The sequence below is a fragment of the Myxocyprinus asiaticus genome, chromosome 35 (assembly GCF_019703515.2).
Source record: "Myxocyprinus asiaticus isolate MX2 ecotype Aquarium Trade chromosome 35, UBuf_Myxa_2, whole genome shotgun sequence".
Classification (NCBI taxonomy): domain Eukaryota; kingdom Metazoa; phylum Chordata; class Actinopteri; order Cypriniformes; family Catostomidae; genus Myxocyprinus; species Myxocyprinus asiaticus.
This window is the reverse complement of record NC_059378.1, coordinates 37,854,142-37,880,560: the sequence shown is the minus strand read 5'-3', so window position 1 is coordinate 37,880,560 and position 26,419 is coordinate 37,854,142. Positions and strand designations below refer to the sequence as shown.

Sequence of the window (26,419 nt, the reverse complement as noted above, 5' to 3'; positions counted from 1 at the left end):
AATTCTCTCTTCTAGACTGCATTTGTTATTTCAATGTTATTTGGGTCCTGTGCCAGCCGGACGCAGGTCCTTTAAACACAAACTCATCAGTTTCAGATATTAGTAAGTTTTATAGTAAGGCAAAGTTCATATAGTTTCTCAACTCACCATTTAGCCCCAGTCAGTTAAGTTCTGTTTTACAGATTCTCGGTCCTACTCTTAGTATTCCTGTTTAATTCTACGTGGCTAAGTTCTATTATAGATTCTCGGTTCACCGTTTAGACTTTTAGTACATACTTAACTAATGGGTTACTTCTGAAGTAGCTTAGTTAAGCCAACTCTGACCATAGATTTGAAGTTAATAAGAAATATACTAGAAAACAGTCCTTCAGAGTGAATCATAATTTATTTTACCAGGTAATAGTAATACATTCAAACAATCCAATTAAAATAATAGATCAAACTCAAAGCTATCAGTAAACCAAGCATAATAATATAATGAAAGTTGCATTCCATTCAAACATTTACCAAACATAAGAAATAAGAATTGCATACATGGTAGAGAAAAACTACACACAGCAATTGTGTGGGAGATCTGAATACAGACTCCCTGATTCCTTTGTCATCTCTCCTTAAATACCAAACGATTCTATTATTATTTCAGATGTGTGTGTTTGATGTTATTAAGGATTTGGTTTACAATTTAAGGAGTTTGAAGGTAGACCTTTGAAAACTTGTGATTGAGTAGGTTGTTTGTGAGAGACTTGGGAGGGGCATGTCCCGGATAGGATACAGTATTTTACTAAGTTCTTACTTGTGATTTGACTTGCTGAAAGGGAATGAGATCGTTATACCAGTTGCACTGAGACCTCTTGAATGATACCAAACATGTATGATCAGAAAACCTTTTACATTACAGAACAGGATAAATCATAACTTAGTTTTTGGTGACCTTAAAGTGACCTGAGGTGAGAGAGAGAGCAGATGCAAGTGCGATTTGCATTTTATGGTCCCTAATCAGTGGGGTGTGCTGTCTCGGGTGATGTCTTCTGTATGAGAGTTTTATGACGTTGGTTCTTGCAGAGTTCTTTGACTTTTACTGGAAATGGTGCCGTTTGGGTGTAGACATCCTGGTGCCAGCCTTACACTGTAAACAGTTGTTGGAAAAATGACTCGTGTCATGCACAAAGTAGATGTCCTAAATGACTTGCCAAAACTATAGTTTGCTAATATTAAATCTGTGGAGTGGTTAAAAAATGAGTTTTAATGACTTCAACCTAAGTGTATGTAAACTTCTGACTTCAATATATACACACACACACACTTATATATAATTATTTATATAGTATAAATTTTTTGTACAAATATTTATCCATTAATTGCATCCTTTAAGTCCTTAACCCCTGGTGCACTTTTATAATTTTTTTATTTTATTTATGTATCACACATTATATGTTCTGCACATATACAGTGAAATTCTTTTTTTTTTTTTTTTCACATATCCCAGCTAAGCTGGGGTCAGAGTGCAGGGTCAGCCATGATACAGCACCCCTGGAGCAGAGAGGATCAAGGGCCTTGCTCAAGGGCCCAATGGTGGTATCTTGGCAGTGCTGGGGCTTGAACCCCCAACCTTCTGATCAGTAACCCAGAACTGTAACCGCTGAGCCACCACTGCCCCTTTAGGCTGCCACCTGCAATTTTTCCACACATAAACTTAAAAGCAAAAATTTTGGTCTCATTTTTCAGGAAACCCCCATATTAAAAAAAGTCTCCAATTATTCATAAATAATATTGTATGTTTATATTCTTAATGATAAACAAAGTTTTTGCCCTAGCTTCATATGCATGTAATTCTGGTTCTGTTCACTCTCTCACTTTGAAAAGATTTATTTGATTCCACTAGTTGGCAGCAAGCATTGACTCTATCACATTCCATCACAACATACAGATCTGAAATGTAGGTGGCGCCTCTAACACATTTTAGCCCTCACAGATGTGCTCATCCATAGACATTCAGTCTAATTTTCAGTTCATGCACCACCCCCATTGTTTCATTGAATATCTCGTCCTCTGAAAGAAATAGAAGCTCAATCTAAGTGTCTTTAGAAAGCTGAGATCATCCACTTTGTGATGATGTATAAACTTTATCATCAATGGTCAAAAACATATTTGTCCAATGATTTGCTTAGCATGCTTGGCCTTCATATTTTGTTCTGGACATCTAAGATATAATATTGGATTATTAAGCCAAGCAAGCTCACAGACAAGTAAAAAATAGCTAATTTTTTAGAAAAAGGTAAGAGCAGATATAAAGTTTTTGGCTACTTGGGACTTACAGCAGCAATGATCTGGCACATAAAAGAGACGTTTGTAATTGATGACTTATAGAAATCATATTTCACTTTGTGATTTTTTTGAAAATCTTTTGAACTGTGGTATTAGGGAAACAAAAAATAAAATACTATAGTCACATTCCTGAGAATGAGAGCTTTCATTTAAAATATGACTTGTCCATTTAAGTGCTATGTGAAAGACTTTTATATTCATATTAATATTTCTACCAAATTACCCCTAGGAGGCACTAGTGATTTCAGGCCTTTTTTTTTTTTGTTATTTTATGTAACATAAAAGCAGAAGTAATGGTATTCCCTGAAAAGTTCAGATTCTAAGCTTTCAAATGTTATCTCATATGTCTGACTCGTGTAAACGGGGACTTTAACATTTTAAGCGTAAACCTTTTCCGCAATATAGCGCACCCCTTTTTCAAGGGGGTTAATTGTCAAGACCATATTGTCATACAATATAAAAAAATCTCAATGGTCCCACAAATAGGCTTCATTTTCTGTAAGCAAAATATAATTTCTTATTTCTTGTGATTTTGGGGGAAATATGACCCAGACATGTTCTTAACAGATTTTCCTTATTTAGATTCAAGAGAACAATGTCTGTATCTACAGATTACAACCATTACTTAGAGACTTATATCATATTAATACATTGCTCAACATCCATCTAATGTCACATATATAGTGTAAAAATATGTAAAATTGAGAAAAGAGAAAATGAACTAACACACCGTCAGAAACCAATTTAAGGCCTCATTTAAATGACCAGTTTAAACTTCAGAGTGGACGAATTTAATAAATAAAGACTCCTTTCAACAAGATAACTTAATTGACACCTCATTTTACTACTATTTAAAAGAAAAAAAATTGGCCAACATGGAGACCAACATGTAATTGAGATGAAAAAATTAAAATAAGCAGCAGTAAATCTCATTCTTCATGCTGTGGATCGTAAAATTACATTAATTCTGTTTGTCTATTCTTGGTTTTGACAGCAAGTGCTTGTGTTCTTTAAGAACTGAGGGACACTTTGGACAGGCATTATGGGGACATAAGAGCATACAAACATGTCTACACAAGTGGTCAGACATAGAACTATAACTGTAAGTAGTTCTGGGAGATCTACTGGTTCATAAACCAAGTCCCTTCTTTTAAGATTTAGTCGAGGGAAGGTCATTAATAAACAAAATTATTCTAAAAACACTGGGCAGAGTTGCAACTACTCCATCAGAATACACTTGGGCAACAGTCTACCAAAAAATAGGAAAAAAAGAAAGGAGAGGAATTCAAGAACACAGGGATGAATACGACTTCATTGCCAAATTAAAGTCAAATGTTCACAGTTGTTCGGGTCCATGGTCTGTTAGGGAAAACAGAGAGAAAGGACTGGACTACTGCTAGTCACGTGACGACCGTAGTGCACTTGTGGATTTGTACAATAATGAGGTCAGTCTGACCTATACGTGGTTTGATCCAAGTGCAGAGGACTCGCCTCGTTTCGTGTCTTTGGGCGGAACTGCGACGGTGGCGCATGCACGCAACTCGTCGTCCGCTAGAAGTCCTTCTTTGCTTTGCAGTCCCAGGCCACAAGGGGTAAGAGGTGCTGGTGTGTGCTTGAACTTAAAGTGCTGTCAGGTGTCTGTGCTGCGACTAGTGTCCTGTGACGACAAACTATCAGGAGTTGGTGGGTTTGGAGCGTCAGTTTGGATGGTCAGCTCCTCACCTGGTGCCATGGGGGAGGGGTTACAACTCACACAACCCTAAACAAAAAGAAACAGTCATTTTAAAAATCGCTAGTTGAAATTGCGATATGTATACATGGGCACTGGATAAGATCATCACATTTCGATGTTAACTTTGCACCTGTCCCGTAAAATATGGGATCGTACTGTATTTTAAAATGAAATGATGCATCTCGTAGCGAATCAATACGGGATGTGATTTGTCCTGTATATCAGCTGGTTAATTTAACCTTGATATTTGTTGGAAATTTTGACTATGGTGGGTGGGTAAGGGACCCGTCCACATATTGTGCTAAAACTGTAGAGGGTGTGGTTCATGACACCTTTAAAGAATTGCTCACACAAAAGTGAAAAATCTCAATCTCAATCATCCGAACAAACCAGTTCACTAAAAATAATTGGACTTTCTTGTGAATGATTTATATAAGAATGCATTTGATTCTCCTTGAATGGTGTGCTTATAAACAAGGGTTCATATGTGCGAATGCGTGGGGAAAATATTGAAATTCCGGGACATTTTGCGTCCTGGAAAGAAAGTTCGCTGGACTATAAATAAATAAACAGAGGCAGAGTTATAGACCTGAGTGTTGACCTCCTGTGGGACCGTGTGCTGTTGGATCCAGGGATGAACATCAGCAAGCTCTTTCCTCTGTTCCTGGGTAAACCAGGGCTGCATGGGCTGCATCAGAAGCAGCTTTTCCCGATCTTCCTGCAGAACCTGCGCCTGGTCCCTGCAAGAACATCCACAAACACACAATAAACTCAGTCACTTGCAGTGCCTTGAGTTTTTGCTAGTCGACTCAACACACTCACAATGCTACTTCAATTCTTTTTAAAAACACAGCCTAAACTTGTGGACTTACTCTCACTTCTGTCCATAATTGGGTTTCCCCCCCCCCAACTACTTCTACGCAGGGGTTAAATTGGGATTTTTGAGGTGGTGGAACCCAAATAGCAGGTGGGGGACAATACAGTGGAACAGGTTCCGACGTGACACGGACTGGACTATTTTTTTTTGGAATCGAAGGTTCTGGAACGCCATGCAGAGGTTTATCTCCTGCTTTTATGTTCCATAAATTACTTGATTTTTATTAAAAAAAAAACAGATTCTAACTATCACTTTTTTAAAATATGTAGGTTACATTAAAACTGTCTTGGAGACTTTTATAGATGTATAGATGTTATTATTTTACCCATGTCCCAGACTTTTTTTTAAAAAAAATGTATCGTCACGTCAATTGCTTGCAATATGTTGTTATTTTGATGCATAATCAAGTGGTCTAAAGTTAAGCGAGGGTTTTTTTAAATATGCAATATTTGCTATGTGGATATATAGCATATACTGTAGCTACCTATATACAGTGTGTGTATATATATATATATATATAAAAAATTTCTTTTTTTTTTTCTAAAATGTTCATTTTATGGGTAAACTATTCCTTTAAATAAACATGCGAGTTGGATTTCTAAAAGTCCACAGGGCCAAAAGCGCTCTCAGTTGAAGAAACACCCAGTCATGTGCCGTTAAAAATTAGCCACCTCTCCACGCTGCTTAAAACATGTCTCATTGTATACCGTCACCTTTAATCACCTACCTCAGGATTGACAGTGCAATGAGACATTAAGCTTGATCAGGACTACCTCAGGTGAGAATGTGGCAGCCCGATCTCTTTCCCCTGTGGAAAGAGATGCTAAAAAGGTCATGTTTTCCTTTGTTTCTCGGAGGAATGAGCGGGAACCCGATTTTTGGAAAGAAGAAAGTAAGGTTTCTCCAGGTGTTGGCAGGTTTTGGTACCTGGGGCTGATCTGATAGGTCATCATGACAGGTTCGGGAGTTTGTTTGATCATGCTCCAAAGTGGGTTGTCCACGTGTTTCTTAAAGGTCGTACGCTCCCTTTCCTGGGCCTCGGCAGTCTTCTGCGCCTTCCGCGACGTGTCCGACGAATCGTTGCTGGCGAAGTACTTGCTGCTGTTGCTGCTGCCTGTAAACACGAGACATCAGGGGTCAGTTTAATCAGTTTAAGACGACATGATTTAAAGGGACAGTTCACCCAAAAATATTTACTCGCGCTCATATACTATGTTTTCTGAATCTCATTCGCGCTTCTGCACATTTAAATCTGGTGCCTCAAGACGCATTCAAGCTAGATTTTACATGGTCTACAATGTCAAAAATCATTGTCAGTGACATCGAAACTCAAGCATTTTGAGGCGACAGGATTGAATGAGCAAAATCACCAATGAGGGGGATATTGGTCAGTGACTAATGACTAAAAATTTTGGTCTGTACCTCACACAAACCTATCGTATGGGTTCAGAAGACCTGGAATATAGCACACAAGTTGTATGTACTACTTTAAATGGTACTTTTATGTTGCTTTTTGGAGCTTGACAGCCTGGACATACTGTGTAACATCTCTTTTGTGTACCACAGCCATATGAAAAGTAATATGGGGTTTGGAACAAAGTAAATTATATCAGAGTTATATCAGAATACTTGGGTGAACTATGAACTATTGGTAGAAATAAATAGCACTAAATAAGGCACATTTTGAACTGTAACATCATTTTCAGAAAAATCCTGAATATTTCATAATGGAAATACACAGTTTATACACAACATTAAGTGCAGGGAACAAGTGATTTTGAACAGCACCGGTGTGGCTAGTGGATGTTCCGTTTGAGCAGAGTCCGGACCCAGAACCCAGAGAACCTCCCGACTCCCCCGAGCCACTGCCCGAGGCATTGGAGCCGGTCCCTGATCGTGCATCCTCCTGTAGCATCTGATCAATCATCTCGCTGGAGGTAGAATGAGCGTCTTGGTTACCTGACTCACTTGGCGTATCTTTCTATGAGCAGAGAAATACCGATCGATGAAATTTAAGGTTGGTAAAACAACACTAGACCTTTGTCGCTGTAGACGGCGTATTTACTTTTTGTAATTGAAAACGGGCTGCATACAGTCTTTAAGTTTACAGTTTAATGGTTTGTACCATTCTAACATCTAAATGTTATTCATTTATACAGATCAAATCTAATTATAACCACACAAGTTTTCTGTCCTCTGAAATATGTTTGGCATTGACACATTCAATCATTTTTTATAAAAAAATAAATAAATGTGGCATCTACCCTGATCTATACTTCTAATTGGTAAAACGTATTGACGTCTACATTTAATTTACTTCAAATGTAGGAGATACAAATTACGGTGAATAATTGCATAACATGTCCTTACATAACAGAACCGGTCCTTACATAGAACTGGCTACTTAAAAAAAATAAAAAATAAAAAAATTCTGGAACCGAATGATTTTCATGACTTTTGGTTCAATTAACATTTCTTGCCTTTGTGTATTCTTCCGCCGATGCAGACGGGACGCCGTGCTAAAATATGTTTAAATGCACTATTAAAGTTCGATTTCATTCAGACCAAACAATCATTTGTTCCGTAAACTCTTTAGTCTGACAGAAATCGTATTAATCATTTTAGTTTTAAAGTCAGACTAACAGAACAAGATAATGTGTTTGTCACTACGGATGCACCGATGTATCGGCTGCCGATATTTATTGGCCAATTATTGACCAAATTAAAACCATTGCCATTATCGGTTATAAGCATGAAAACAAGATATGAAAAACCAGTGATTGATTTATAATTGATTAGTAACACACTTTGTAAAAACTCTGTGAATTTAAATGCACAATCCAGAAATGATAAAAGCCACAGTATGTAGAAGGGATGACATGCCTAAGAACATGTAATATTTAATTTTTATTCTGTCTCGTTCTGACATTAATGCTGAAAAACTGCCATAAATGGACATAACAGTTGTGAAAGCGGCACTTACCTATAGACTACATGCAGTGTTGGGGAGTAACAGAATACATGTAATGGGATTACGTATTTAAAATACAAAATATAAAGTAACTGTATTCCACTACAGTTAAAGTTTAAATCATTGATATTTAGAATACAGTTACAGTCAAAAAGTATTTAGATTACTGAAGAGATTACTTTGCATTTTATTGTCATTTGTTTCATTTAATATTTAGTCCTTTCAGATGGAAAACATTTATACATATAAATGATGCGATCCAAAGTGCATTTGAACAGCGGTGAAACACTTTCTTATGACGTGTTATATTCATACGAGCAGACAGAGAAGTAAGTTTGAAGTAAGTTTGGAGCAGAAGAAATAGAAATAACACTTGTGTAAATTGTCAGCTTTACGCTAAGCTAAAATGCTTTTTCTAGCCATTTTACATGCACGTTACCAGACACGATCTTATTTTTTTATCAAGAAAATTCACGTTAGATCATAATTTCTTTTTTTCTAGTAAGATCTTTGATATTAAGGCAAAAATCATATTCTTGATAATAATTTTTGTATTGTTTTCCTGTAAAAAAATATCTAAAAATCCTTCAAACAAGATCAGTTTGATTAATCTTGTTTTAGAAACAACACTGTATAAGATATTTCGGTTTTTCAGAGAATGTATTTTTAACATGTGTATTTTGTCTTACTGTACTGGCAGAGTTTTTATAGTCAAAACAAGTGAAAAAATCTACCAGTGCTGAAGAAGTAATCCAAAGTATCTAGAATACATTACTGACCTTGAGTAATCTAATGGAATACGTTACAAATTACATTTTACAGCATGTATTCTGTAATCTGTAGTGGAATACATTTAAAAAGTAACCCTCCCAACCCTGACTACATGATGAATTAAATCATTAAAAACACTTTGAAACCAGCAGGTATGAGATCCATTAATCCTGCATGATTGATTGAATTAAGACTGAAATCGCAACATGGCCTTGCGTAATTACTAAACCTTAAAAGGCTGTGTTTCTGCATTCAGCGCAACAGTCAGCACTGTGTGAGCAAGCGGCACCCTCTAGCGGTCTGGATAGCATTATCCACTGTCCATTATGCCACTATAATACAACATTTAAAAGGGGTGTTTTTTCCTTTGGTTTAAACTTTTTATTTTTCCATCCATGGTTGAAATTTGTATTTATCTTTTTATCATCTATTAATTTTTCATTGTGGCTTTCTTAAACTTTTTGGCCTGTCGTGTGTTCAACAGATCAAATCCATGTTCAATGGAAATGATTTATTGTTAGAACAGTAAAAAAAAGCTTTTGTACCTCTTTGTAAATTTGTAAAAAATAATTCCTAAGCAAAACAGTGATCTGATGACAAAATAACGTAAATGGCAAAATATTGGTATCGGCCTATGGTTTTTTGCTACAATCTGTATTCAAAACAAATGTATAATTAGTGAATCTAGAGCGCTGTAAATATAATGCGCTCAGCTCATTATCCTCACGCGTTCTTGAGTATGTGTAAATACAGTACAGAGAACAGAGCTGTGCACATACAGTAACTGCAGCGAGCAGTACGTGCAGACTATTTTTTTATTCAATTAAATCGCAGCCTTTCATGTCATATCGCGATTTCCATTTTATTTCGATTAATCATGCAAGCCCTACTGCAGCATGAAACATACAGTGTGACCAGTGTAGCCTGATTTGTGAAGCTCAAGCACGTGAACCAGCAATTCAGTCTCACCGCTTTGGCGTGGTGCTCATGCAGACTCTCTGGACCGGTGCTGGCGTGGGGTTCTGTTGGTTTGGTCAACTCCTCCTGGAGTAAGTTCAGCTGGATCGGCGAGCTGGAGCGTGAACTGGAGAACAGCGCCGTAGGTTGTGCTTCCTCGCACCAGGAGTTTGGATTCTCCTCGACCACTGGGGCAGTGCCAACCTCTGTGTCCCAGAGCCTTGGGGGCGGCTCCTGCGGAGGAGGCCCCTGTGGCATGGGTGGGGTGCCAGGTGGGACATAGACAGTGGGCTGAGGAATGAACCAGGGTCCTGTTGGGGGCACAACCGGCAGAACCATGCCAGGGTAGGGAGGGTAACCAGGAAGGACAACAACCATGATGGGGGGGGCAGGCTGAATTGGTTGCTGAACAACTTGGTCAGGCTGGACCCCTTGCTGCTGATCCAGGCCAACGACAGGGAGGTAGGGGCCCATTTGCACAGGTGGCACATAGCCAGGGTTGGGTGGAGTGGGTTGGGAGGACTCTGAGGAAGGCCATGAGGAATGCAGTAGGCCTGTGGGCCTGGGAAGTGAACAGTAATTGCCCGGTTGCGAGCCGTAGCTGTCCGACGAGTCCTCTGGTTTCGGCCGTTTGTTCGGTGGTCGCACAGCATCACCTGAAAGCACAAGAGAAATTTGTGTTTTTCTTTAGTGATCGTTACTGAGCTTCAAAACACCCAACAGAAAATACAACGCAACAAACATGCATTCTAGTCAATTTAAGGGATAGTTAACCCACAAAATGAAAATTGTGCCATCAATCTCTCACACTCAATTTGTCCCAAAGCCATATGACTTTTTCTTCTGTGGATCACAAGAGGGGCAGCTTTGAAGAATTTTAACAGCACTTTTTTCCCTCTCCATACAATAAAAGTGAATGGTGACAGAGGCTAACATTCTGTCTATGTCGATAACATCAAACCTCACTGATTCTTGCGACATGACATCATGACGTTTGGTCACGAGACACGATGCAAAACAATGTGGTTTGATGTTGTCAATATATCTGCCATATTTAATTTACAGAGTTTATTAGTGTTTTGAGAGTGAATAATGATTTAAATTTGTTCTGTTCATCACACAAAGTGATCGTATGGCTCTTGAAGACTTGGAATATAGAGCATGAGTCATATTGATTACTTTTGCTGTGGTTTTATGGTGTTTTTTTTTGTTTTGTTCTTTTCAAACTCAAGTGTCACAATGTACTATCATAATATGACAAATAAACAAGGGATGCACAATGATGTATAGGCCACTGATATTTTTTGGCCAATTATTGACCAAATTAAAACCATCAGCATATCGGTCATAAGTATGAAAGCACAGATATTTCTTTATAATTAATTACACAAATTTATAGCATTCAGGGTTAATGCAGAGGTTTTAACGTCAAATTTAAGACTTTTTAAGACCTGAACAAATCAAATTAAAACTGTATGTCCATACCACAACAAACCCACACAGTCTCAAATTAAATAATGTATCACAGATTATTTACTTAAACAGGCTGTGGCACACATTTAACACAGCCTTAACACAGCTTATCAGCAAAACAGATGTCTGCAAGTTTAAAATACTCAAGACATATACAGTATTTACCAATATATCAATGTATACGAATTAGAGGTTGACCAAAAAGGCCTTAGTCAGATAGTCACAGGGTGGGCCAGAGAGTGGGCGACATGAGCCAAAAATTTATCAAATCCCAGACACAGTGGGACGTTTAACTTTAAACAAGCCCGGGGACTCTTATTTTGAAATGTCTGTGCTTCACTGATCCCAGCTGCTCATTCAAACAGATGAGGGAAATAAAATCTGCTCTCTTACAATCGTCAACAACATATTACAACATAAACTCCTTACTGCAAACATCTGTCAACAGTAGTGATCGCTTGTGAAAAATGTGCGGTACTCACTAATTATGAACCGATATGAAACAGCTGGAAACACAGTATCACGAGCTCTCCGTGTGCTTTATGAATGTGCAACAGTGCAGCTTCTTCACTTTGAAGCACGCAGCGCATGCATTTATTTCATTAAATTGTACTGTTTTGAAATTTTATAACTGCATTAGGTCATTTCCATCCCCAAATTTAAGACCCTTGAAATTATGATTTAGACCCTGTGCATTGTTTGAAGTTTATAATAATTTTTGTGAATAATATAAAGAAATACCTTTCAAAATAAACTCGAAAAAAGGATGTTGAATGTATAAAATATTCATTTGTAATGTTCTATTATAATATGTAAAATTTTAGCCCCCCCCCCCAGATTATTCATATTATTATATTTATATCTATTTATCTTTCATTGTGGCTTTCTTAAAAATTTGGCCAATCATGCGTTAAAGAAATCTAATCCATGTTCCTTGGAATTTATTTATAGTTAAAACAATAAAATACCTTTTGCACCTCTTTGTACATTTTCTAAAGCATAATTCCGAAGCAAAACAATGATCTGATGACAAAATAAGGTGAGATAAGTGGTAAAATATCAGTTTCGGCATATCGTTGTTTTTTTTTTTTTGTTGTGAAAATTGGTATCTGTTAAAAATTGTCATTTCGGAGCATCCCTAAAATAAACTTTTTTTTAGAAAAAAAGAAGAAAAGAAAAAAATAATCACAGTAGAAGTGTTTGGAGTGAGGGTGAGTAATTAATGACATTTTCATTTTTGGGTGAACTATTCCTTTAATGCCAGGTGTGAATACCAGGCCATTATGAGTTTTGTTGAATTAATTCAATAACGTTAATGTAATAATTTTGTTGCGGAATGCTAGTTATATGCTTTGGGTTGCACCTAAGTAGGACACATTTAAGTCGCTTTGTATAAAAAACCGTCTGTTTAATAACACACACACACACACACACACACACACACACACACACACACACACACACACTCACCTATGTGATGGGAGTGGGCCATGCTGCTGTTGTCCCTTTCCAGGTAGGAGCTGTAGGGACTCTGCAGGATACGGTGTCGAAAACGGTCCACAAATTGCTGCTCCTCTTTCTGGGTGTGGGCCGAAAGCACCTCCTTCGTGAGGCCCACCAAGAGTAACTCCTCCTGAGCTGCCGAGGATGTGCTGGGCGTGGGGCGTGCAGGTGTGGGGGCGGAGTCTGTTGGCTCACTGCCCATTGGGGCATCTTCTAAGGCATTGATCTCTGGAAGGAAACGAAACTATGCAATGAACCTTAAAAAAGGTGCTTGTGCTATCTTTTTCAAATAAATGCCATTTGCAATTGATATTTTATCTAATGCAATGACATTTTTAAGCGTCACTTAAGTAGTCAAAATACTGTACGTGTGGAAACTCACCTGAGCCAGGTTGAGGTACGTGCACTATGGTGCTGCTGTAACTGCACTGACTGATGACACTCATGGCTTCTGTGTGGATCCTGATGTCTCCCACCTCTGCTGCCCTTGTTGCCAAACCGGCTGAAACCTGGCTGCCTGGAGGTCCAGCACCCTCTAGTGCAGTCTCTGCAACAGGAGTGAGAGGGTAATGCATTTCACATCACGCACTTGACGGTACACGCCAAGCTAAATTAGAATTAAAACAGCAGTGCTTTCACACTGACAACGTTTTTGCCGTGAGCTACAACTCTATACAGAAAATAATTCAAGCAGCGTTCATTTTTACAGTCTTTTCTCTTTTGATGAAAAATGTCAGTTAAATGTTATCAATATTTCATCATAACATATTCATGAATTTTAGTAAATTTTACTCTGAATAAAATAGCATATTTTAGTTAACGATGACGAAATAAAACAAAAATCTTCAATACCTAGAAATCAATGTTAATCAACTATTCAGTGCTAATCTAACTCATCAACTAAATAACTGACAAAAATGTTCGTTGCCGAGATTAACACTGATTTCTAGGTATCTTTATTGAGGATTGCCTTTAATAATGAGCATATATTATAAAATAGTAATTGGGAGTGGGTCGTTGTGAAATACTACAAAATTGGTTGTCATGAAATCTGATTTACATGAGGTTGAGTACCGCAGTTACATTCAAACGGTAATTAATCTATACAGAATGGAACCTAAACATTACATTTCAGAGTATCAACTGCTCACTCATCTGGATTTAGTCAGATTTACTGAACAGATACGGTTTATGTGCCTGTCACAGCATGTGGAACTTGTATCAAACCCGACAGACGTCAATAAGTGAGTAGTTCAGCGGCTCAATAAAAGCCTAAATTGTAAACGGATGCATTGATAATTAGGTTTAAGATACATTTTAAACATTTTCTGCTGAATTGAGCACGTCCCACAGCAACAATTGTTAGTGCTGAAAGTCTTCGCTTAATGCCGCGCCTGGGATGCTCCTGCTACACAACACCGTGCGATTCACGCTGCCAGTATGAATGCTCTAATCTGTTAAGGCTAATTTATACTAACTGGGCGAACAAAAAATATAACTAAATGCACTGACATTTTTTATTCTGCTAAGGTCTTCCTTTAGTGATATTTCTCATTTGCGCAAATCTCTGAAATTCTTGACCTAGGAGAACTCGGCTAGTCGAAGAGCGTTCAATCAGCTGATATTTTTTAAAGCTGCACTATGTAAGATTTTTTTATTAGAAATTAACAAATTGGCATTATTGAGTACATAATCAATGTTCAAAACAATGTCCTTACCTTACCACAATTCACTACGGTAATGATTTGTATTTTTAGCTGTTGGGACAGATTTGACCCGAAATCACTGGTTTATGTGATATACCCTTACGTCATTATGTCATGTCCGTAAACACGGGAAAGTAATTTACTTCTTGTAATTGTTATATTGTAAATTTTAGCATATTATTTTCATGTTTAATAAAGTCTATTTTATCCCCATCATAACTGAATCCTTGTTTTATGTTTTTAGCTTACAGTGTTATTGTGTGCATTGCATAGATGTACTATTTTAGTATTACGGTTCACTTGCATTATTAACGGAGGCTGTACAATATAATATAAAAATAATAACGTCTTCCATTAAACTCATATCTGCCATAACATGAGTTTCACCTCTTAAATTGATAAGTGTAGTACAATACAATCATTAATAGTAAATAAAACACTTGAATAATCCTATTAAAATATACTGGTAACTGGTGTTGGTTCAGGAGAGTCCCCTGTTCTCTAAAAGCGCTTTGAGTGTAGTGTCAGAAAAGCGCTATAAGTGTAAAATTAATGAATTCAAAATATGTAAATAGGAGTGTTTTTTATCTTCATCAAAGCAAGTAATATTTCAGTTTTAAATGTTTAATTGTATAACATAATTTCAACATGAAAATACCACGTTATGACTCCGGCTCTGAATATCTCCCAGTCATGATCACACACAGGCGAATTCCAGGTAAGCTCAAATCAAGAGATTCATCTGCCAGAAGAGCAGTGCAAAAACACGACTCGCGTAAACTGTTTTCTGAAAATTACTTGCAGTTTTAGCTTTCAACCACAGATGTCGCTAGAGAGCACAAAGTTACGTAGTGCAGCTTTAAAACTGATTCATAGAACAATCACAAATCAAATCAAATTCTAGATGAAGTTTATAGTACAACTAAAATCCCACTAACTAGAAAAAATGAAGATTTGTTGCATAATGTAGAACTCTGAACAAGCCCGAAACACACCGGGACTCTTATTTTGAAATAAGAGACTTGGCCCCATTACAATGCTCTATTTTAAGTATTAACCAAATTAAGCTTTTCATAGCTTATAGATACATTTAACAGATTAATTGTTTTGTATATACACATTTCAACAGATGAGGTTAAATGAGAAACACAGTTTTATTATTATTTCACAAAATATGAAGTTAGGAATTCAAATGTATGTGCTGACAGGGCACATTTCCATATAGTCATATTTTTTTTGCATGCCCTGGCTTCAATTTAGAACACTTTATTATCTAATCAAAATGATAAAATATGCATTGAAGTGAGGATAAATATTGTCAACGATGAAAAATTTAGATACAGCAAATCCCCACGAGGTGTCAGTGATACGTTTATTTAACTTCTAGAGGCCGCTGTTATACTGTAAACCCAAGCCATTCTAAAGCACGGGTATACTTCCATTTGGACGCGAACGTTCAGTGTTTATGTACAGTTGAACGCAAGCCTGTCAAATTATACTCCATATAACTGTGCACGCATACACAGCGCAGTTGGCGCATGTGCGCTACAACTGCTATGAGACACCGGACTTTCTCTTCAGGAGTTTAGACCCATAAAGTCTTTATATTCCTTCAGACTCGAGTTATTTAAATGCTGGTATCTCCATTCCTCCTCACATGCACGCTTTTTACTTGCACATCCACTGTTGTTGTTTTTACCTTCATCTCCTGATGTTTAATGGCGATTATATTTTCTTCTAGTGCTTCTTTGTTACAGCAACGGCTCAAATTGTGAGTGTTGCCACCTTGTGGACCGACTAATAAGTGCAAATAACTGATGACAAGATTTGCGTCACACGTCCGTGTCTGACTGAAGAATACTTGGGGCTTAACAGCAGAATCCCTCAGCGCCGGCGACAGAGGAACACGGAGGAATAATAAAATTAAAATAAACAAAACTACAAAAATCCACCGGCAACTATCTGCATAGGTTTTTACTTGTAACCGATAGTTCCAAAAAGCAACTATTGGCACCAATTAATTGGTAAAACCAATATATCGGTCTAAACTAAACGTAGGTGTGGTTTGGACATGACATTATTTATTTTCCTCAAATTAATTTTAAAACAGTCTAAACAGTCTAAATTGAGCTTCTAGTCCACTCAGAGGCCGAGATATTGCATGAAACAATGATGGTGGTGCATGAACTGAAAATTATACTGAATGTCTATGGAAAAGCACATCTGTGAGGGCTAAAATGCATTAGAGCGCCACCTACATTTCAGATCGGCATTTTGTGATGGAAGGTGATAGAGGAAAAATATTTTTTCTAGTTCTTGCTGCTATCTAGTGGAATAAAATAAGATGTTTTGGAGGGAGATGGAGTGAACAGCACCAGAATTACATGCTTACAAATCTAGGACAAAGAAAAAAAAACTATTCATCATAAGATTGTAAACATATCCAATATTATTATACAATTTTATTTATGAATAGTTGGAATCTTTTTTTTATTTTTATTACCTCTACAAATAAACGTAGGTGTGGTTTGGACATGACGTTCTTTATTTATTTTCCTCAACAAATGAATTTTGAAACAGCCTAAACATAGTCTAAACGTAGGCTTCGTCTGGCCAAGGTGCTTTAGTTCATTCAGGGGAAAAAGGCTTGGTTTCTTCCACTGTATAAATTACACGTCAATATGTAAAGGTGACAAAAACAATGTGCGCTGCTTACGTGTTGCTTGCGCTTGCAGTGTGAAACAGGCCATACAATAGGTGCAGGATTTTAGAAGGCAAATAAAGTGCACAGGAAGGGACTTACCATCTGTGTTTGTAGCATCTTCATGTGCATTTGCTCGTGGTTTACCTTCCTCAGACATGGAGGAAGATGAGGAGGTAGCTATGGATAGAGACTCGCTCTTGCGTTTTAAAGCAGAGGTTGTACAGCTTTCCAAATATCTACAGAAAATAAAACAGGAACTGTCATGAATTACATCTCGCAAACATACGTTACATGAGAAGTCCTCTTGATATTGTTCCATTGCTTTACAAAAAACTACTGTCGTGGAACCATGGTATCAGAAAGTAATACCATCGTAATTTTATATACAGTTGTGCTCAAAAGTCTGCATATCCTGTCTGAAATTGTGAAATTTTGGCATTGATTTTGAAAGGATGACTGATCATGCAAAAAAAAAAAAAACTGTCTTTTATTTAAGGATAGTGATCATATGAAGCCATTTATTGTCACATAGTTGTTTGGCTCCTTTTTAAATCATAATGATAACAGAAATCACCCAAATGGCCCTGATCAAAAGTTTACATACCCTTGAATGTTTGGCCTTGTTACAGACACACAAGGTGACACACACAGCTTTAAATTGCAATTAGTGTCTGTGTATAAATAGTCAATGTGTTTGTTAGCTCTCACGTGGATGCACTGAGCAGGCTAGATACTGAGCCAAGGGGAGCAGAAAAGAACTGTCACACAGTGTGGAAAAACCCCACAGGTAACCTCTGGAGAAATGCAGGCTGCTCTGGAAAAAGACGGTGTGGTTGTTTCAAGGAGCACAATATGACAATACTTGAACAAAAATGAGCTGCATGGTCGAGTTGCCAGAAAGAAGCCAATGCCACAAAAAAAGCCCGGTTACAATATGTCCGACAACACCTCGACACGCCTCACAGCTTCTGGCAAACTGTAATTTGGAGTGACGAGACCAAAATAGAGCTTTATGGTCACAACCATAAGCGCTATGTTTGGAGAGGGGTCAACAAGTATTGTGCTCCTTGAAACAACCACACCGTCTTCTTCCAGAGCAGCCTGTTTTTCTCCTGAAGTTACCTGTGGGTTTTTCTTTGTATCCTGAACAATTCTTCTGGCAGTTGTGGCTGAAATCTTTCTTGGTCTACCTGACCTTGGCTTGGTATCAAGAGATCCCTGAATTTTCCACTTCTTAATAAGTGATTGAACAGTACTGACTGGCATTTTCAAGGCTTTGGATATATTTTTATATCCTTTTCCATCTTTATAAAGTTCCATTACCTTGTTAAGCAGGTCTTTTTACAGTTCTTTTCTGCTCCCCATGGCTCAGTATCTAGCTTGCTCAGTGCATCCACGTGAGAGCTAACAAACTCATTGACTATTTATACACAGACACTAATTGCAATTGAAAAAGCCACAGGTGTGGGAAATTAACCTTTAATTGCCATTTAAACCTGTGTGTGTCACCTTGTGTGTCTGTAACAAGGCCAAACATTCAAGGGTATGTAAACTTTTGATCAGGGCCATTTGGGTGATTTCTGTTACCATTATGATTTAAAAAGGAGCTAAACAACTATGTGATGATAAATGGCTTCATATGATCACTATCCTTAAATAAAAGACAGTTTTTTTGCATGATCAGTCATCTTTTCAAAATCAATGCCAAAATTTCACAATTTCTGCCAGGGTGTGCAATTTTTTGAGCACAACTGAATGATTACCATATACATGTACTCCTAGGTATTTCAAAGAATAACACGATACTACCATGGTACATATACGAAGACTATGTTATGGCTATGAAGCAAACATCACGTGACTGTATGACTCACCTGATGATACTGTCCACACAGTTGATTTGCTGGTAGGATGGAATGTGTGGTTGTTTTCTGGCTTCCTGCAGAGATTTCTTAAAGTGGTCTCTGATTCCCATTCTCTGACCAGTGTTCAGATGAGTGCCTGCTCCCGACACAGCCAAAAACAAATACAGTCGAAACAATTAAATTATGATAAATTGGGCTGAATTGTCTAGTGTGGGTTTTGGTGACCTTTATGTACATTTATGTTGTGTAAATCTTTTGGGTAACAACCCCCCACCCCCCCACCATGCCCCACACACATTTTGAAATTAGATTTCTTTTTTCCCTTTTTTTTGCATAAGGAAAGCATTTTTAATTATACGTCAATTATTTTTATTCTATAAATAACAAAACATTTCCAGTAAATACAACCACTGACTATAATTTATGCATTTTGATTTAGACTTTTGCATTTAAGTTATCCATTATGTGCCATACAGTTATATAGTGTTTGGCTTCTCATTATGGCACATTTTAGAATTAAGTTGAACAAATATGTTTTGAACCTACCTGCAGTGGGTGGCCATAAAGGTGTGAGCATCCTCTGGGAGCCTAGATATGCTGACTGGCCCCAGTTTTTCACTTTATTAACATCAGCACAGAACTGCTGCATTGTCATCTACAAAAAGCACAAATAATCCATCAAAATATATCAGAGCCATGTAAAAAAAAAAAAAAAAAAAAAAAAAAATTATATATATATATATATATATATATATATATATATATATATATATATATATATATATATATATATATATATATATATATTTATTTTTTTTTAAAGCTTAAAGTGTGTAATTTCTGTGCCACCAAATGGAACTGCAAAAATAAAAATTGTTTCCAAACAGCTTTCCCAAATACACCCTCCATCGGCCACTGGTCGACAAACCAATTAACCCGGCCCAAGCTCACTCCATTGGTCAAGCCAATGTTGCTGTGTTGGGCTGAATTGGTTGCTCAAACAAACAATGTACAAATGGCTTCCTTATAACTGTCTTTGCATATAAATCTGGGAAACCAAAACTAATTGTAACAGACAAAATGACAAATTAAGCTTTAAATTGGAAAAGCTTTCACAAGTCGTACTGGTCTGTGTGAATCTTCCCAGACATTTCCGTTGCTGTCGCTGGAGGACGCAACGCTGATGTACTGCTCATGAGAGCCGTTACTCCCCATACTGCCATAACCACTGGAACCGTTGTTATGAACTGGCTGAGAGAGAAACAGGGACACAAAACACAAACAATCAGATTCCAAAAAATTGTTTACCAAGCGGCTATTCACCTAAAATGGACTAGGCTCTCATCAAGTTTTTGTTTGGGTTTTAAGGTTTCTCACCTGCAGGAAAAGCTTGTAGATCATGGACTGCAGCTCTTTAACATCCTCACACATGCCCGGTTGCTCTGCATTACTCCGTGCAGCAAAAACGTCTTCATTTAGAGGCACACTACAGTGGAAACAGACGTTTACACACCGATCAGCCGCAACATTAAAACCACCTGCCTAATATTGTGTAGGTCCCCCTCATGCTGCCAGAATAGCACCAACCCGCATCTCAGAATAACATTCTGAGATGATATTCTTCTCACCACAATTGTACAGAGTGGTTATCTGAGTTACTGTAGACTTTGTCAGTTTGAACCAGTCTGGCCATTCTCTGTTGACCTCTCTCATCAACAAGGCATGTCCATCAACAGAACTGCTGCTCACCAGATGCTTTTGTTTTTGGCACCATTCAGAGTAAATTCTAGAGACTGTTGTGTGTGAAAATCCCAGGAGATCAGCAGTTACAGAAATACTCAAACCAGCCTGTCTGACATCAACAATCATCCATGCAATTATCTAGTCAGCCAATCATGTGGCAGCAGCGCAGTGCATAAAATCATGCAGATACGGGTCAGGAGCTTCAGTTAATGTTCACATCAACCATCAGAATGGGGAAAAAGTCCTCGTGGTGGCGTAGTGACTCACCTCAATCTGGGTGGCGGAGGGCGAGACCGTCAATCTGCGCATCTTATCATGTGGCTTGTTGACCGCGTTACCGCGGAGACGTAGCACGTGTGGAGGCTTCACGCTATTCTCCGCGGCATCCACACACAACTGACCACGCACCCCACTGAGAGCAAGAACCACATTATAGAGACCACAAGGAGGTTACCCCATGTGACTCTACCCTCCCTAGCAACCGGGCCAATTTGGTTGCGACTCCAGGGGTGGTAGTCAGCGTCTTTACTCGCTGAGCTACCCAGGCCCCCCAGATGGGCTGGTTTGAGTATTTCTGTAACTGCTGATCTCCTGGGATTTTCACACACAACAGTCTCTAGAATTTACTCCGAATGGTGCCAAAAACAGAAAGAAAAAAAAAAAACATCCAGTGAGCGGCAGTTCCGTGGACGGAAATGCCTTGTTGCTGAGAGGTCAACAGAGAATGGCCAGACTGGTTCGAACTGACAAAGTCTGCAACAACTCAGATAATTGTGGTGAGAAGAATAGCATCTCAGAAGGCTATTCCGAGATGCTGGTTGGCGCTGTTTTGGCGGCACAAGGGGGACCTACACAATATTAGGCAGGTGGTTTTAATGTTGTGGCTGATCAGTTGTAGGATTATCCACAAACAAAGCCATCAAATGAACACAACACCACATTCCACAGATCAGAGAGATCCCCCACCGAGTCATAAAAACGAATCCATGGCGCCTAAATTGCTGAAGGAGACCGTCTCTCCCATGCCTGCTTAATCTCAAACTAGGGTTTGTAATGACAGAGCTGACCAATAAGACGACCCTTCTTTGTTCCACAAACTTAAACCCTCTGTAAGACCAAATGGCCAAGTAACACCTTGTGACCTTAATGCATAATTCCGCGGCCTTATCAGGAAACAGAGACTCATTGAAGACAGTCCCAAGGCCCAAAATCAACATAGACCTAACACAGTCACACGTGTTTCTCCCCCGGGACACCTCCTCTCCCCATCTGCACATTCCAAAGACATTCTCTCTTAGCTCAGCATGACCTTCTGAACTTCCACACAGAGCAAAAGCAGTTTTTGTTTTAAAGGTTCCCTTGTGAGATCTTTCTGAATTACAATGAACAAAACAACGCCAATTCTATGACTCTGTATTTTGGATGATCATTTGTCATGAGATCCTCATTATTCTGCAAACAGCAGCTAAAAAGGAATCCATGAACGTTGTACTTCGCCGAGTTAACCCTCTAAAATGTACAGAATGCATTTAAACCTACAATGTACACAATACCTAGCCTTGCAAGATAATACTGAAAATTACTTTGAACTGTGATTACTTCTATAACTGACAAATTAATGATTATAGCCTGATGTACCTTTTAAAATGTGTGTAGTGATTTGTAATCACTTAGAACTGACAAATCGATGATTATAATCTTCAATCTTGTATTTATTTATCTCATTCTACTAAGAATGGTAACTTTTCAAGGCGTAACCTGATTTATCCATGTTGTAAAACCAATGAATTAACCAGTATGATTTGTAATCCGGGATTTTCATGAAAGTATGTCACATTTCACATTGGTTTCCTCTCTTGCTGCTTCCAGATCCTCCGTGCCATGTAGAGTCCAAGGAAAACTCGGGACTCAAAGTCCCGAGGAAGCTTCTCACTCTCTGCTCTACGGTTCACACACCCAACGGGAGTCATCCATCCACAACAGATATCCCGATCTAACAGATGTCCTAAACATCGACGGAACGCACTTTCTTCAAACGCCAAAGAACCAAGCAATGCAAGAAAACGCAACGACATGCAAGTACATCTCCAGACTTTTGCTCAAAGTGCTGGTGTATTAGTTAAATACTTTGGGTAATCCGACTGCAAATCTATTTAGACTCAAAGAAGGATAAATGGTTCTTAAGGCATTGTCGACAGACTCCATAAAGTTCATTTTCTCTTTATTGACATTTTTTTCACATTCTGTCAATACTCACCAACCTGTTTCATGTTGTATGTGTTAGATTAGTTTTATGTTTAAAACAGCAATAAAGTTTGTCTGTATTCAAAGATAATTTGACTGTGGTATATTTTGATAAATAATCTCATCCCTGTTTTAAAAAGATTTCGCTTCAAAGCTATACCTAAATATGTGTGACATTATTTTCAATAAGCCATGAGAACAATATTACTCCAATAATTCCCTTATTAAAGCTAATTCCTTACAATAGAAATTGTGAGCGGATACAATGAGACTGAATTTGAATTTTATTCAGACAAATAAATCTAGTTATTTGTCATTTATCTTTCTTATAATGGTTGTTGAACGCAACTAATTCCATTATAAATTTCCTTACATAATAATGATGTAGAATAAAGACAGTTTAATTCCTAGCTCACATACTGTTTCCTACTTATAATGGTGGAGGTACGCGGGTACTTTAACCCATCCCGTGTACGTTTATACTACCAAATTTCCAACACAGTGTATATGTGTAGATATAAAAAGACTGAATATTCAAACATGATTTAACCGACTAGATAATAGTGAATGTTCACAAGCTTGTTCTTACGTGCAAACTTTGTGCCTGCCGATGATGAAGGCCACCTTGCGACTCCAAGGGTTGATGAAGCTCGACCAGCTGGAGTCCAGGGTGACGTATTCTCCGTTCTGACACCGGAACCGTATGGGCGAGTGCTCAAATGGAGGCTTACCTGCATACTTTAGAACTGAGACACAACATCAGAATGAAAAACTTAAAGGGATAGTTCATTCCTTTAAATTATTTTTAGGTGAACTCTCTCTTTAAATGTAGAAGAGAACATGCATACTTTTGCGGTGCATGGCCAGCATAAGCTGCCGATCATCTGGATGGAGGCAGGTCAACACTGAGGTTCCAATCAGGTCCTGAGGAAGGTAGCCGAGCAAAGGCACAGCACTGCACACACAAACACACACCATTCACAACTAACTCATATCTTTTTGTAACACTTTACGTAAAGCCTATATATGGGTGTGTCTTCAATTTTGGGCAGCCCTGTGAATTTCTAGAAAGCAAAATCTTGTTTATTATATTATTGTTATAGTTAAATTCTAGTTTATTTGTCTGCCAACAATGTCTCGTACAGTATGTATGTACACACATCGCAGGAGATTTATATCATTTTTACTCAAATAATTCATATTTACCATCACATCTCAAATTCTGCATTGTGCTTAATAGAATTCTGAGGTGGAAACGACACTGATGGAAATTACATTTTTAATGTTTTTGAAATAAAAAGTCAGACTCCTTTGTCTTGCTAAGGCTAATTTTATAGCTAACATTTTATGTATCCTAAATACACACAATTAAATAATATTTTCACACTTTGATTAATTTGATTAATTACACCCAATACAAATATTCTGCTCACAAGTGATATTTACCTTGATTTTTCTTTAAAACATCACTTGTCTCATATTTCATCTCAAACATGCTCTTCACTTTTGTCGACTTGTTTAACAAATACAATAACTTAAAAAAAACAAAACATTATTGGGGCAAAATTGCTTGGTGTGGTAGAAATCACGCAACGACTATGGGACAGTCAAAATGTTACAATTTTTTTTTTTAAATTCTTTTCACACATTATGTTTATTTCAGTCATATTTAGGTAATCACAGTTTTAAACTAGAGCTGGCAGAATTAACGCGTTAACGCATGCGATTAATTTAAAACCTTTAACGCGTTAATTTTTCTTGATCGCTATTAACGTATTTAACAATAATACAGCATAAACACTGGTGTGAAGGGCGGAAACTTTGTAATGTGTCCGCCCGTAGTCATTACACTGGCGCACACACCACAGCGCCAGAGCCCTTATACCAATGAAAGCCTACACGGCAGTCCCATAGACATTCTATGGGCGGAACACGCTCTTAACATGCTAGTTGACCGTTACGCTCTGTTTGGCAATTTTAGTTTTATCAGTAAATTTTTTTTTTAGCAGTTTAATAGTCAACTAACAATGTTTAATCAAATAGGTTGATACATTGTGCAAAGCTGTCTTATGCTGATGTTAAATATGATTAACAAATGGCATTCCTTCACTAATTTGCATCAGCAATAATTTGCACGCGTAAAAACTTAATACTGTGGGCTCAGGAGAGCTTCACACACAGCCGCTAATCGGCGCCTCGAACTCATGCAGTGCTGTCGGCATTAATCCGCATGTAATAATAGTATTTAAACGCAGCATTTTGCGGTTTTAGTAATTGGGATTTACGCAATTTACACGGGTCATCCCACCGAGGTCAGAAAATACGGATATCCGTATTTACACGGAAAAATCACATCCCTGCTCTCTCCAATGATAGAGCTGCAGAGGTTGTTATCTCATTAAATAAAAGAATCTCTGACAGCGCTCCTCTGTCAGTGATAAAATGATGGAGAAAGGATCTCTTGGCGCTATTTGATGTACAAAACAAGCCCAGATGGGACTTGAGACAGAAATCAAGTATTTTTAAGCCTATGTAAGGCGTATGGTGAGTTCAAAGTGGCGCTCAAAGCTGGAGTTGCCGCCCTGACGCGAATCTTGAATGCAGCTTCACGATTGCTGTAGGAAAGCGGACAGCCACAGTCTACTGGAAGATTAATATTGTGGAGGATGAGAGTTTTAATGCCCATTGCAATGAATATACAACCTATGTGGAGACTAGTTCTTTCAATTAGTCAAACTCCCACTTTTGATGCGAATTTAATTGAGGGTGAGTAAATGATGAGAGAATTTTCATTTCTGCGTGAACTATCCCTTTAAATATTTTAAATCTACTTGACAGTAACATAATATTTGGTTAAAGTGATGATTTCACCTTCATTAATGTTGAGATATTGAATATCGTCAAAAGGGTAGAAAAAACAAATTACGAAATTTTTTAGCTATATCGCCCAGCCTCTGTTACAATGCTTCATGCTCATTATAGATTGAACCATGAATAGGTTTGCATTAGAACTGTGGTTACAATTGATTATGAAAAGACTTTAATGCATTACATTGTGTATTATATGGCGTTAAGAATACCTTTATAATCCAAATATCAATTAAAGACTTATTTTTTCTATTTCAGCACATCGATACTTCGTTTTATCATTTTATTTGAATAGACTCGAGTAGAGCAGTTCACTTTATTTGTTTTTTTACTTAAAGATCTTTGCTCATTTTAAAATCACTCACCGGTCGTCCACTTCTAAAAAGACACAGCCAGGCGAATGTGTCGTGCTGAATATGCGCTTGTCTATGGGAATGCGAGGGGCTGGAGACAAACAAACAAACAAACAAATGATCAGGTGTAATTTTGTAACTAGGCGGAAACCTGACAAGACAGCTCTTGTGCTAATTCAGAAATTCAGAATACGAAAAGGACAGGTTTAAGGTCAGAAGGGTCATACCCTCGTATCCTGAGATGATGCGTTCGGCGAGGGCCAGACAGCAGGGCTCCGGCTCTATGCTCGACCCCTGAACCTTCTGAAGGTATGGAGTGATCCGGAA

The 26,419-nt window shown here is 37.9% G+C and overlaps 1 protein-coding gene across 3 annotated transcripts in view; it reads right to left on the bottom strand.

Moving 5' to 3' along the window:
• Positions 1-1,303: 1,303 nt before the first annotated feature.
• LOC127426597 (period circadian protein homolog 3-like) overlaps positions 1,304-26,419 on the bottom strand; it is a 40,976-nt gene continuing 15,860 nt past the window's right edge. For all 3 annotated transcript variants that reach the window (XM_051673504.1, XM_051673503.1, XM_051673505.1), the window contains 16 exons: positions 26,320-26,419; positions 26,105-26,183; positions 23,720-23,826; positions 23,461-23,617; positions 20,262-20,370; positions 20,010-20,135; positions 19,431-19,539; positions 18,894-19,020; positions 17,119-17,255; positions 12,992-13,156; positions 12,577-12,837; positions 9,646-10,289; positions 6,723-6,915; positions 5,862-6,048; positions 4,647-4,797; positions 1,304-4,084 (listed from right to left, as the gene is read on the bottom strand). The exon at positions 26,320-26,419 is cut by the window's right edge and continues 40 nt beyond it. In XM_051673504.1, the coding sequence (XP_051529464.1) occupies positions 3,956-4,084; positions 4,647-4,797; positions 5,862-6,048; positions 6,723-6,915; positions 9,646-10,289; positions 12,577-12,837; positions 12,992-13,156; positions 17,119-17,255; positions 18,894-19,020; positions 19,431-19,539; positions 20,010-20,135; positions 20,262-20,370; positions 23,461-23,617; positions 23,720-23,826; positions 26,105-26,183; positions 26,320-26,419 (2,781 nt within the window). In that variant the 3' untranslated portion in view covers positions 1,304-3,955. The remainder of the gene's footprint in view (positions 4,085-4,646; positions 4,798-5,861; positions 6,049-6,722; positions 6,916-9,645; positions 10,290-12,576; positions 12,838-12,991; positions 13,157-17,118; positions 17,256-18,893; positions 19,021-19,430; positions 19,540-20,009; positions 20,136-20,261; positions 20,371-23,460; positions 23,618-23,719; positions 23,827-26,104; positions 26,184-26,319) is intronic.